This window comes from Lathyrus oleraceus, chromosome 5, assembly GCF_024323335.1.
Source record: "Lathyrus oleraceus cultivar Zhongwan6 chromosome 5, CAAS_Psat_ZW6_1.0, whole genome shotgun sequence".
Classification (NCBI taxonomy): domain Eukaryota; kingdom Viridiplantae; phylum Streptophyta; class Magnoliopsida; order Fabales; family Fabaceae; genus Lathyrus; species Lathyrus oleraceus.
The window spans coordinates 181378413-181392107 of NC_066583.1; the positions used below are offsets into that span (position 1 = coordinate 181378413).

Below are 13695 nucleotides of genomic sequence, written 5' to 3' on the forward strand. Positions count from 1 at the left end.
CACCCTCATGTAACAACCAAACCCTACCCCATCCTCCTCACATGTCGCCATCTACAACAACTTAATTAAAACCTCTTCACTCTTCAACAGAAAAACCTTTTCACTCTTCACTTCCTCCTTCCAACCACACTCATTCACCGCGAGCTCCACCACCCTTAACTTGTCTGATTCAAACTCCCTCTCAACCAAAACCTCCAATGTCGGAAACAACAACACAAGCCACCACTGTTAAACCTATACATCCACCCTTATTGTCACCATCTTCGCCTTTCACGACTACACAACAACCTCCCTCCATTTTTGAAGCTCAACCAACGGACCACCATCATTTTCGTTTCATCATCACACTATAAAGTCAGTTCATGTACTTTCGTCGTTTCGATCTGCAACCGTAACACCATTCTAAAATAACTAGCAGATGTGTATTTAGCATAGTTGTAGGAGCAGTGTCTTTGAAGTCTAAGAAAAAAAGTCTCTCTTAATCCAATATGGAATCATAAATGACAATTTATGCAACGGCTAATATTATTACTAGCATAGATTCCCCTTTGGCAAAAGTCGATGACACGTATGTTGATCCACTGCGATGTATCATTTGACTAATAAAAAAATTAATAATTGTTACTACAATGGTAAGAGACAACAAATATTATAGAAACGCAACAATATTATAAAGGTTCTTTCAAAATGAGATGTTAGAGTGAATAATGTTTGAACTGATAAGAAATTAGTTGACTCTTTGACGAAAGGATTAGCTATAGAGAAAGTCCAAAATACAATCATAAATATGTGACTATTTCCATTATAACAATGTATCACTCATAGTGGTAATCCAACCTAAAAGATTGGAGATCTCAAGAATTAGGTTAATGGGATAATAACAAGTTAAAAATTAATATGAAATGAACAAGTTATTATGAAAAAATTCTTAATGAGATTTATACTCCATAGTACTCTAAGTATACTTGTCTATGTGAATGTTCATGGCTATTATAGTGGGATTTTTTGAGAATACATCTTAAGAAAAAGTTGTATATGATTGTGATGCAAGAGATATAATTCTAGTTCAAATCATTCTTATTAAATTTGAATCTTACTCGTTATGTTAAGGTTCAAATTTGATGCCACATTTATTGATGTAGTGTGAGATTGTTGAAATATTTGTAATACCATGTGTTAAGTATCAGTGTGAGACATTGAATTGCTGCTTGAATCCCACATTGGAGAACCTTCACATTTTTAAATGTTTATATACCGGAGGTAGTTTCAACGGGGGGTGTTTCAAGGAATATATAAATTTTACAACCTGGAAAAATGATATTAATAATTAACACCACATATGGGGACTGTTGTCTGATTAGCTCTAGCCTAGGGTTGTGGTTTGGTGTTATTATTTTTTTATTATTAAAAACTTCAATTTTTTAAAAGAAAAAAATCAATCTTCAAAATTGACACACCATCCACTCCGCGCAAGTCAACGTGCATTTTTCACACGTTTTTGAGTGTTTTGCACACGCCAGCACCATCCACTCCGCGCAAGTCAACGTGCATTTTTCACACGTTTTTGAGTGCTTTGCACACGCCAGCACATGGTGCACAGTTGATTTAACCGAATATTTTGTTCGTTCATGGATTGGTATTGATTTTTTTAATATAGATAGATAGTTTCGCTTAGCTTTCTACTCACACCTAAATTTTCGAGTTTTCTCTCTTCTATCTCTCTTTTGCTATTTGAATTTCTGAGTCTTTTCTCCCTTTTCTATTCTTGAACTTTCTAAAATATTTTTCTTTAAAAAAAAAACTAATTTTGGAAAAATCTCTACGGAGATTAATCATTTTCGAAAAACTATTACCAGTGGCATACATATTATATTTTTATGGTCTAATTTTATAATATTTCTTTCGGCTGTTGCAAATTCTAAGCAATGTCACCAAATGTTTCAAAGAGAGAGATATAATACGCGAGTCAACCAATAATCTCTTAAGTATTATAAACTATTTTTTTAATTATTTTAAATACTACATTCATTTATGACAATTTCCTTCACTATAAACTTCAAATTAAAGTTTTCTTTCATCGCTACGTTGTCTTAAAAAAATCCTGCTTAGATTAACTTTGTTATACATTATCGATTTTAAATTCGGATAAAAGAAGAGAATTGTGTTGAACAATCGATAACCAATATAAAATTTTGCCGAATTTCTATGATCAGATATGAAATTGTGTTATAAAAAGTCAAAGATCATGTTTTGTTGAATTTATTACGTATTAATCGTTGAACTACAAACCTCTAAGTTCAGTGCATTTGCTTAAATCACTATCAACTAGATTGCAAACAATTCCAATAAACACCAAACAATCTACAAAATTTAAAAGTCGTCAATAGCATTTATCTAAAAGAGTCTAAATGGTCCTACCATGTGCTCAAATACCTATCCCAGCTAAAATGATTAAATTTTTCAATGGTTTATATTTTACCACCAAACTACTACCTTCTTACATAACAAGTCTTATTCACTATTTAGTTTTTCTTGTGTAACTTCCATATACAAATTGATGTTATTTATTGCAGTAACAAGTATAGTATATATAGAGTATAGAGTATAGACAAATAAACACTGAAAAAGTCATTTAATATGACCCCATTTCTAAGTTCCATTATTGCTATCTTCTAAAACATATCATTCCTTCACGAGCCAATGTCCCCTCAAGGTCCCCTATAATTCTAGCTGTACGAACTTCTAAACCTCTCTGAACTTCATGGAACAGATTCCTTATACTGTCAGAAAATCGATTCATGTCAATGCCAGCACTTTTTTCCATCTCTTCTGCCACTCCAACAAATCCAGACACAATCTTGGACTGGATTTCAAACATTTTTTGTCCTGTTGCAACAATGTATCTTTGTAATTGAAATGTCTCTTCCAAGAAATGCTCCAGTGTTGATGTTTTCTCCTTTGCTCTTGCATTATTCGTTTCTCCGCGATTTGCGTAGAGGACATTCTCTTGCTGAAATAATGTGTGACAAACTATTGATTCATGCTCTCAACTTGACAATGCCAAATGAAGTTAGACTACAGTTAATGCAATATTGCTACATTATTCAATATCATAAATGAACATTAAAGGGAAGCCAAAAAAGACTCACATTGCTCTAAAATATTGTTTGTAGCATATTGCAAATGGATTCTAGTGTCAAAACAAAACTAATAAAAATTTAGTTTAATCAATATACATGAATCAATGCTTACCATCCGTTTGCAAAGATCGTCGGTCTTCTCTTGGAGGGATTGATATCTTCCGATCTGTTTATTAAGCAAAGTAATGACGGACAAATAAGCCTTCATACCAAAGTTGCTTTCTTCACTAATTTCTGCATGTTCTTCATTGTTTTGCCTTCCTGTCAACCTTTCAATAAGAATTAGTTGCTGCTTAAGCCTTTTTATCTTGTAAGATACTCCAAGAGCATGAAGGTCCATCTTCCATTGAAACTGTTTTGCATCATTTAAGGGCTTGCTAGTAGATCCTATTTTTTCAGCAGTATCAATTTCTATGTGATCTGGACTTTGATACTGCACAGAAGTAGGATTATCCTCTCCACAAACATGCTTGTCTTCTTCAATCCTATTATCTGGCGATTGAACTTGTGAATTAGAATTTTCAAATTCGTCATGGTTCAAAGGCCGCACTTCCTCCTTTTCAGAAACTTCTTCGATCAAAGTATCCATCATTTCGAGCTGTTTTTCACCTGGTTTTCTCTTCACAATCTTGACTCTAGACCAGACAGGATCTTGAGTTAGTTCTGAAGATTGTGGAGACAAACTAGAGTTGTTTCTAAAGCAGTTTAAAGGCCTCAATTTTGATGCAACTTGGTCTTTTAGGGAATTAAGTTGATCCTCTCTCTCCAATAATAAGCTCTCCAATTTCATCTTGTCGTGTCTCAGCTGTGTCACGTCCTTCACTAATCCCTCCAAATGAGATTGAAGTTGCTTTGTTTCCAGGTCTGTTCTCAACAACTGCCACCTAAATGCCTCTAACTTCTCATCTTTGTTCCTCATTTGTTCTGCAAAAGCATCTAGCTCTATGTGATGCCTCTGTTCAATCAGGGTTGCATATCTTTCGGTCTCAGCTCTCATCCAATCTTCTAAACGCTTGGCATTAGCAGGAATGGCTAGAGATAAAATAGGCGACAAAAAGGTTCAGCTCAAGAAATAGATAACTCTAGCTAGATAACCATTAAACTCTTTAGACTAATCTTTTGTTATAGAAATAACTTACACATAAGCAATTATACAATTAGTGTTTATGCTATAAGTGTTTAATTAAAATGTTAATGCAAACAAGGCCTGCAACAAATAAAATTGAGACAGAAATTAGTAGGACTTAAAAATCTTACACGAGTCTTCATTTCTTCGAGACAGGTAGTGATCAGAAATGGGTGAAAGTTGTTCCTGTTCATTTGAAACATGTGAGGAACCGGTTGAAGAACTATATTGCAGCATGCCTCTGGCACTAGGCAAAACATCCTTCCTGGAACTGAAATTCAGCAACATGCTTTTAAGGGAATGTCTGTCATGTTTTCCTTCTGAAACTACCCTCCATTTTTCAGTTTCTTGCTCAGCTTGCTTCCTTCTAGCCTTTGATAACTTAACCTCTTTCAACAGCATTTGCTTTTCTGCAATATCAAGCTTAGATTTCCTCAACATTGCTGACAAAATCTTATCTTTTTGTTCCAAATCCTTGTGAAACTTTGCAATCTCCAAAGTTAATTTCTGGACCATCAAATCAGATTCTTCTTTATTCTCCATGACAGAAATAAGCTCCTGTTTCGTAGCTTCCATGTGGTTAACAGCACGGCCAAGTTCAGCCTCAAGGTGCCTTTGATTTGAAACCAGCTCAATGAAAGCAGTTTTGTGTTTCCTGAGATCAGAAGAATGTTCTTGAGCGTCATGCCTATAAGATTCTCTCAATTCTTCTGCATCCCTTTCAGCTTTCTTCACTTTTTCTTCTAACTCCTTTCTCTTCTTCTCCTCTTCTTCAATCTTCTTGTCTTTTGACTCCACCAAACCCTCCATTTCCTTCAATTCCTGATCCAATTCAGAGATTGCTGCATCCTTTTTTTTCTCAAACACTCTTAGCTCATTCAGTAAAGCACCAATCTGTTGGCGAAGTTTCCTTCTTTCACTAAACCAGCTTTGCTCTTGTGCAGCAAAGATCCCAACCACTTTCTCATTCGCCTTTGCATCTTCGTGTCTAATCTTTTTCAGATTCTCAATTTCCATCTCAGCACTTTTCAGCTTTTGGTTTACCTCATTTGAAACTTCCTTCTGAACTTTCCACACAATCAACCCCAAAAGCTGTGCACTTCCTTGAAGCATGGTTTTAACAATTTCAGACAAATTCTTTTCAATTTCAAAACCAGGTTTTCTAAGGACTTGAAGTGCAAAGAATGCACAAGAAACACCAAAATACATTGGATACATACCATCCCCATCAGTATTAACAATCTTGCCATACCCAATTCTATCCAAAACATAAAGTTCCTTATCACCCATTACCATAAGATAAGAGATTTGATTTACCTTGTCTCACTGCAACATAAAAACAAACAGTTAGAATACAATTCCAGTAACAACAACTATAAGCCTAACATTACATAACAACAAAAACTGACATGATTCAGAAGACAAAAAATAAGGGTTACAGATCCCAAATGATTCAAATTCATCAATAATTGGAAACAAAATATGCATAATTAAGTAGAAACAATGTTGAAGAACTTAACATGTTTACCTAATGCAATGCAAATATGCAATTCACATCCAAGGACAAAAATGGAAATTAAAGGGGAAGAAACTGCAACTAGAATAAGGAGGAAAAAAAAGTAGTTTCAAATTCCAATGGACAAGTTATGTTGAGCAGTCACACCAAACAGCAAAGAGTGATACGTAAGTGATGTGAAATTGGTATCTTCTATAAATAAATGGGAAGAGAATGCACATTGTGTAATCTAGAGCCTATAATAACTGAATAGAAAGAAAAATAAGGTACATGATTATGAATTTTGGTTCCTGGTTTTCAGTGATAGACTTGTCTAATGTCTAGTAACCCCACATGCTCCTTCCATATTTTATTCTTTTTATAATTATAACTCTAATTTTTCTACCTACATTTTAATTTTATTACGCTATATAAATGATGGATGATCAGATCAAAATTTTGATAGTGATCCGATCTAAAAGTGTTTAGTGGGCTTGATACGTGTTAGTGTCAGCACATTCTCAGAACCGTCTCAATACTATAGTTGTTTGCGATTAATGAAATTTATATTTGAGACTTTTGAGAAAAACACATTTTCATATCTCAAGTCTTCACCAAGAGACTAATCTCTAATATTACGGCTTGCACTCATTTAACTCGATTAGATATCGTGCACTCATTAATTTTTTAATATTTATACTTTTTATTTAATTTTTTAATATTTATACTTTTTATTTAATTTTTTCTTTTTCTCTTTTTTTTCTTCTCCTCCTACCACCACCAACCCTCCAATTCCCACTCCTTTCTCTTAACGATTTTAGTAAGCAAAAAGCACTTGATTTCTTGAAGCTTGTCACCAATTCTGACAAAGAAAAAGAACTTGAAGAATCAAAAGAATATATATAGATACATATCTTGAACAACTTGGCTATAAAATAATCAATACAATTAGAATTGCTTATCTGTATATTGATTATTAATAATTATTAGAAGACACAAAAAGACACTTTTATTTATAATAATAAAACAAAAGACTCGTAAGACTAGGCTTTCCAGCAACAGTAAAATAAATAAAAAATCAAAGACAGTGCATGTTTGAAAGTGCAAGAATAGCAGTAACATAAAGTGTATTTTTCTGTTTTCTATTTTTATAAACGTATCCAAGTTGTAAACAAGTACTGGTTGCTTTGCAAATTGATGAACCCATTTCTGAAAAACTGGTCCCTTTCATGATTGTAGCATATGTTAAATCAAAATCAATACAAACTAGTAACAGATTGAATAGCTTATGGACCACGTATCTTATCCGTAAATTATACCTAGGAATTGTCCACATAACGCACTTCACAAGTATGTTCAATTACACATTTTGATACCCGAATAGTGATACTATTGTTGCTAGAAAATATAACTTGCTGAGAGACATAAATATATCTTGCGTTAAATGTATATTTCTCAATTTGCAAGCAACAAAGTTGTGTTAGAGTCATGGTGAATCTATGCATGCTTAAATTTAACTTGTTTCCTTTTGTGAGTTGTGATCTGTAAAGGTGTAACACGTTAAAGAAAAGATATATCATACTAAATTATGAATGTCAGGGTTATGTAGCAAAAATTAAGGTATTAGTAGTGTTAGTATTAAGTTGCAGGACCTTTCTTAAGTCTCAATAAAGCCTAGAATTAAAAGTCAAACTCTTTCTAACAAGTTTCCTTTCGACTTCTATGTATTTTTTAGCATTAAAGATTATGAATTATTTCCTCCGTTTTTTTATTATAAATGGTTTATTTATTTTTTTTTATATAATAATTATGGTATGAAAAGGAAAATTTATAAAAGGTTTTAGAAAATTGTCTTTCATTAATAATATTGAAAAAATAAATTTACGAAACTGTAAGGAGAGAATAATAAATAATTAAGGATATAATGAGAAAAATTGCATTAATGATTCATTGATATTATAATAAAAAATGGAGATAGTAATTCATAATCAATTTAATTTCTAAATTCTTATACATTTAAAAATAATTAATTCAATTCAATTTTTTTGTCAAATTAATTTAATTCATTTTAATAGTTTATAATAAAATTAATTAAAAAAATTATGGTTTATAAATTAAATCTCTTATTCTATATTTTGCATTAAGTGGACTTTTCATTAGACGTCGCAAGTAACAAAGAAATGGATAATCAACTCATCATTTCTATTTGGTCCTTTTGCCAAATGGATGGTGGGAGGAGGGATGAGTTGATTACCCATTTGTTTATTACTCTAGACAATATTTTATTTGAGTATAAAATATATTTTTTAACTTTTAAATATTTGCATACACAATTTATAATATATGATAATTTCTTTTTGAAATGCTAGTGAGTGTGTGTGAAACATAAATTATCAGGTTGCAAAATTCAACTGAAAATTTGTTTAGATATAAGAAGTAATCGAATGAGAATCCAACAAGACAAAAGAAGGAAATAATCCAAGCAATAAAGGTCTGAAAGCACAAATAAACCAAAAAAAGATAGATAAATAAGAAAGGGAGAACGGTGAATCAGCATCCACTCTAATATGGAAGAAGCTAGATATCGATAGAAAAGAACCATGATCAATAGAAAAACAATCTTTAGAAATACCGTCAAGAACCCATAGCCACGAGGCAAAAGACACTCCCATCTTTATTTGCTCAAACAAAGAGTAAGGTTTTCAAGCCAATGAGAGAAAGCATAATAGGGTCTCGGATACCTACCATACAATTTCCAAACTAAAAATATATTTTTATCTTCCACATCCTTTATGGTGGTAGAGGAGCCTTAAAAATAATATCATTCCAAGATTTTCAAATCGATCAAATCACAGAGTGCTAGATTATAACCAAACAATCTCTCAATCATGACTTATCACCCAATGATCTAATGAAAAGAAAAATAGAACTAGGATCCCTAGGAAGAACAAAACACCACTTCAATCACCTAAAAATGTCATACCAAACAGACGTTGGTATGTCGCAAGTAACAAACAAATGTGTAACCAACTCATCTCTCCTCTCACACATCGGACAAAAAAAAACTCACAGTCAACTAATGCCCTACACCTAAACATATCATCTCTAGTCGAAACCTTCTCTTGAATGAGTTTCCAAAAGAAAACAACTACTTTAGAATGGGGATCAACTATCCTTGATAAGAGAATTAACCTTATTCTCCAAAATAGAAAAAGAGGGGCACGAAACAAGTTACGGTCCATGAGACTGGAGAACACTAAGGAAACAAAAACAAAACAAAAAACCCTTAGTAACACCAATACCACCTGTTAGGATATAGGGAGAGTGACACATCCTAAATGGCTAATAACAAATTATGGACCATTACATCCCGATAGACAAAAAGGGATATTTTCCACATTAAAAGCCAAGTCAAAATACCCTCTACAAACACCCAACCTACCTCACGATCCAATCTTGATGATCATAAATACTAAAGACCCTAGGAAACCTAACAGGCATACGGGAGGACTTAACCTACAGATATTTTCAAAAAGAGGTTTGGAGGCGGGACTCCACTTTCTTACTAAGACAAACGACAAATGAATTAGGAGCATCCTCGACTTTCTATCTCAGGAAAGACACCTCTTTCAACCAGGATGAAGGAAAGTGAAACCCAACATACCTACATCCTAAAGTGGGGAGAACACTTGGGTTTCATATCTGAAAGATAAAATGTCACACCATAGGCACTTTAAAGAACCTCCATATCCAGTTAGCCAAAAGGGTCCAATTGACCAAACGAAGATCCAGAATACCCGAATGCCCCCTTAAGCTTAAGTTTGCAAACATCATCCCTCTTAACCCAAGCAATCTTAGCCTCCATTTTAACCTCTCCCCAAAGGAACTTCCTTTAGATCCTAACATAATTCTTTCATGCTTTGACATATATTTTCAAGAAAAACAGGAAGAAGATAGAAATAGAATTAAGGACATAGTTTAGCAAAATCACTCGGCCTCTTAGACTGACATATCGGTTCCTCGAAGAGCTTAACCTACTCGACAATAACATAAATAGAGGTTCCCACGTAGACTCACTGTGGGGATTAGATCTTAACTGTAACCCAAGAATATTTAATGTGAGGGTATCTTGCTTATACTGGAAAATATTACCAGCCAAGTCCAAAAAAGTTGGACCCACATTAACCCAAATAAGGCTACTCTTTGTAAAAAATCACCTGATGACCCGATGCAAACTCAAAATCCCGAAGAATAACCTTAATATACTAGAGGTTATTTAAATTAGCCTCTGCAAAAATAGTTGTATCATCTACATACTAGAGATGGGAGACACTAAAACCCGAAAGAACACACTTTAAACCTAAAAAAATACCTAAACTTTCTTCCCTAAAAAACAACACACTCAAACCTTCCACCTCAATTAGGAAAATAAAATGAGCTAGAGGGTCACCTTACTTCCAACCCCTTTGAATGCTGATTTCTTGGGTCAAACAACCATTGACCAAAACTGCAAGATTTCCAAAGAATACATAAACAAGCATCCAAGATCTCCATTTTTCATTGAACCCATACCTAATTAGCATATAATCCATAAAACACCAACTAATTGAATTACACGATTTCTCAAAGTCTACCTTAAAAATGGGACAAAACGTTTTGGACTTCCTAGCCAGGTCCACTAACTCATTTACAATCACCACCTCATCCACTAGCATTCTACCTTTAATGAGGGCTAAATTATTCAGGGAAATGGTGTTATCTATAACCTTAGTAAGTATAGTTATCGTAACTTTATCAACTAGATTGTAAAGAGGCCCCTAGTTGGGCGGAAGAGTCCACCTTAGGGATACGAGTGGGAAAATAATACGAAATGCACCTAGGGAGGGAGGCGAGCTAGTTAAAGTGGTTAAACATCATCCCAAAATCCCCTAAGAAGCCAAAAACTCTTCAACAAGATAAATTTTAAAACCATCATGCCCCAAAATTTTATTCCCATCACAAGACACCATTGTCCCGTCAATCTCAAAATGAAGGAAATGAGAGGTAATATAAGCACTCGCCTCCATGAAGATGGATCGGTAGTTAACCTCGTCCAATTATGGGTAATCTTCTAGAGGTTATTTAAACTTATTGGAGAAAAAATTAACCACCTCCTGGAGGATCTTAACAACCCTTTTGTATTGGTCAAAAAGTACATGTGTTTGTTCCTCCTGCAAGGGCAGTGAGACTCAGAGATCTAAGTAGGTATATTATGATGTATGGTGGTTATGCCTTGCCCACTGCGGCGAGAAGTCATGTATGATGGTGTTTTGCGGTGGTTTAGAGGTCCTAGTCACATGAGGTGAAAGGCTCCATTATTGAATGGTGTGCTTCGGTATAAATTTATTAGGGGTGATCAGTATCGATTAAGATCTATCATCTCCCCTATGGGGGGAGGAGTATTTATAGAGGCCTTTTGGGTAACCCCAAGGGATGAAAATGCTCCCTCGTGATCAGAAGAATTTTTTGACCACCTAACCTTTACGGGTAGTGATGGACTCCCTCCCCTTTGACTAACGTCCATTACACACGTCATTGGCGTCAAGGGTGAACCCTAAGGATATCTCCTAGGCAGTACCGTTCTTGGGAGAGGGTGCCCTAGTTTAGGACACTCATAAATATAACACTACATAGTCCCTAAAGCACGAGAACTTTGCTAAGGACGAAGTGTTTTTAAGGAATCTTTCATTTGAGGTACGCCCGCCTCTTTTCTAGTGAGTCTTTTAGCTAATGGCGACTACTTATTAAAGGGTGAGTCCCTCATTTGAAGGCGGGTATTTATTAAAGGGTGAGTCCTTTAGCTGAAGGCGGATATTTATATAAGGGTGAGTCCCTCAGCTTGGGGTGAGTCCTTTAGTTGAAGTGGAATATTTATTAAAGGGTGAGTCCATTAGCTTGGGGCGAGTCTTTTAAATGAAGACAAATATTTATTAAAGGCCGAGTCCCTCAGCTTTGGATGAGTTCCTTAGATGAAGGAGAATATTTATTAAAGGGTGAGTCCCTCAGCTTTGGGAGAGTCCCTTAGTTGAAGACGAATATTTATTAAAGGGCAAGTCCCTCAGCTTTGGTGAGTCCCTTAACTGAAGGCGACTATTTATGTGTGCCCTCGAGGGATGAGTCATCTACCAGATCTCTTCTAATTAGATAGAAAATGTCAGCTGGGAATGTCAATCAATCATTCAGCTAGTCACACTTACTTCCAATTAATGTAAGTAATGATGGCCTATTTTTCGAGACCTTAAACATTAGTGACATGTATCAGAAAAACGTGCTGAGTTTTTTCAAAACCATGGGGGAGCCCGAAGGATCCTTTATGGTTCCCACTCCCATATAAAAGATTTCTTCTTTCATTTTGTCTATTCCATTTCCCTCTCTACTCTAACAAGCTTGTCTGAACTACTAAACTTCTCATATCTCATGCACAACCTTCTTCTAAGTATGAATTTCCCTTTTTCTTTCATTATGTAGTAAATAGGTTTTACAAAAATACATTCAAGATGGGGGTTAGGTTAACCGTAGGATTCTAGGTTAGTTCCCCCCTTTTACACTTTGATTAACCCATTTTTTTATAAACGGGTTCTTTTCATGATTGTAGCATGTGTTAAATCAAAAGCAATACAAACTAACAGATTTAATAGCTTATGGTATTCTCTACTCATATGACACTAATCATGTTCTAGTAGGATATTGTGATGTTTATTGGGCTTGAAGTGTTGTTGATAGAAAGAGCATATTTTGTGGATGTTTTTTCCTTGGAAACAACTTAATCTCTTGTCTCAACAAGAAGCAAAATTGGGTTTTTTTTATCCACTACTGAAGCTGAATATATTGTTGCATGGGGAAGTTGTACTCAGTTTCTCTGGATAAAACAAATGTTAAAGGAGTACAATATGGGACAAGATGTCATGACATTGTTCTGTGACAACTTGAGTGTTATCAATATTTTAAATAATCATGTTAAACATAGTAGAACCAAGGATATTGAAATTTGTCATCACTTCATTAGGGAGTTTGTTGAAGATAAAGTTATAGCTCTTGAACATATGACAACTGAAAAACAGTTGGTTGACATTTTCATTAAGGCATTAGATGCAGTCCACTTTGAAAAGTTAAGGGGTGCACTTGGTGTTTGCATTTATAAAAATCAATAGCGGTCAAAGCTAGGGACACGTGCAGAGGATTTTCTCTCTTTTGGTATGTTTTGCTCATGAAACAAAGAAGATTTATCTTGTTTCAAAACCTCATTTTATATGGACATTCGTTACAAGCGATAACAACCTCCACTTATATTTATCTTGATCTCAGAAAATTGTTTCTTATCTTCATCCTCAAGTGCTTATTATTTTCAAAATTAGTCAATTCTGAAAACCCAAAGTTGAGTTACTCCAACAAAGGAATTAGTATCAGCAAGGCTGAGGAAAACAAGAACAAGGGAGTTGGTTCCAGTTATTCTGCATATGGTGTGAAGACAAATGTTGGACCATCAGGTGGAACATCTGTAACTAGGAAGAAATATGTGACCAAGATGAAGTCCTTAACAAAGAGACATGTTCAAGCTCATGAATCTCACTCTAAGGCTAATGAATATTGTGTTACATAAATGAATTCGAGAGGGTGGATTGATGATCAAATCTGAAGGATGTTGATGTCATACATTTTTATGCTTAGTTTGTTTTTTTCCCTTGTGTTTGGGCATGTTTTATCTCCTTGTCCTAATTTTCTAATGGCTTGTTAAGCCTTTATAAACTTGTTTACAATAATTGACTTGATGCTTTAGAATCTTGTTCAAAATTTGTACTATTGGTTGTTTTTGCTACCCCTGATATGTTGTGTATGAGCTAACATACTGAGGAACACCTTTGTCAAATTGTGGCAAAAGGAGGGAGTAATAGTGT

General features: G+C 34.5%; 1 protein-coding gene across 3 annotated transcripts; it reads right to left on the reverse strand.

The window, feature by feature from the left end:
• Window positions 1-2546: 2546 nt before the first annotated feature.
• On the reverse strand, window positions 2547-6187 carry LOC127081865 (uncharacterized). Of its 3 annotated transcripts, none has more exons than XM_051022092.1 (4): window positions 6053-6187; window positions 4398-5592; window positions 3253-4172; window positions 2547-3010 (listed from the first exon to the last, which is right to left on the reverse strand). In XM_051022092.1, exons 2-4 carry the CDS (start codon window positions 5560-5562, stop codon window positions 2666-2668), a joined length of 2430 nt encoding a protein of 809 aa, XP_050878049.1. In that variant the 5' UTR covers window positions 5563-5592; window positions 6053-6187; the 3' UTR covers window positions 2547-2665. The 3 variants fall into 3 exon arrangements, with proteins under 3 accessions (XP_050878049.1, XP_050878047.1, XP_050878048.1); XM_051022090.1 differs by having other exon boundaries at window positions 5795-6073; XM_051022091.1 differs by lacking the exon at window positions 6053-6187 and adding an exon at window positions 5676-6037.
• Window positions 6188-13695: the final 7508 nt, after the last annotated feature.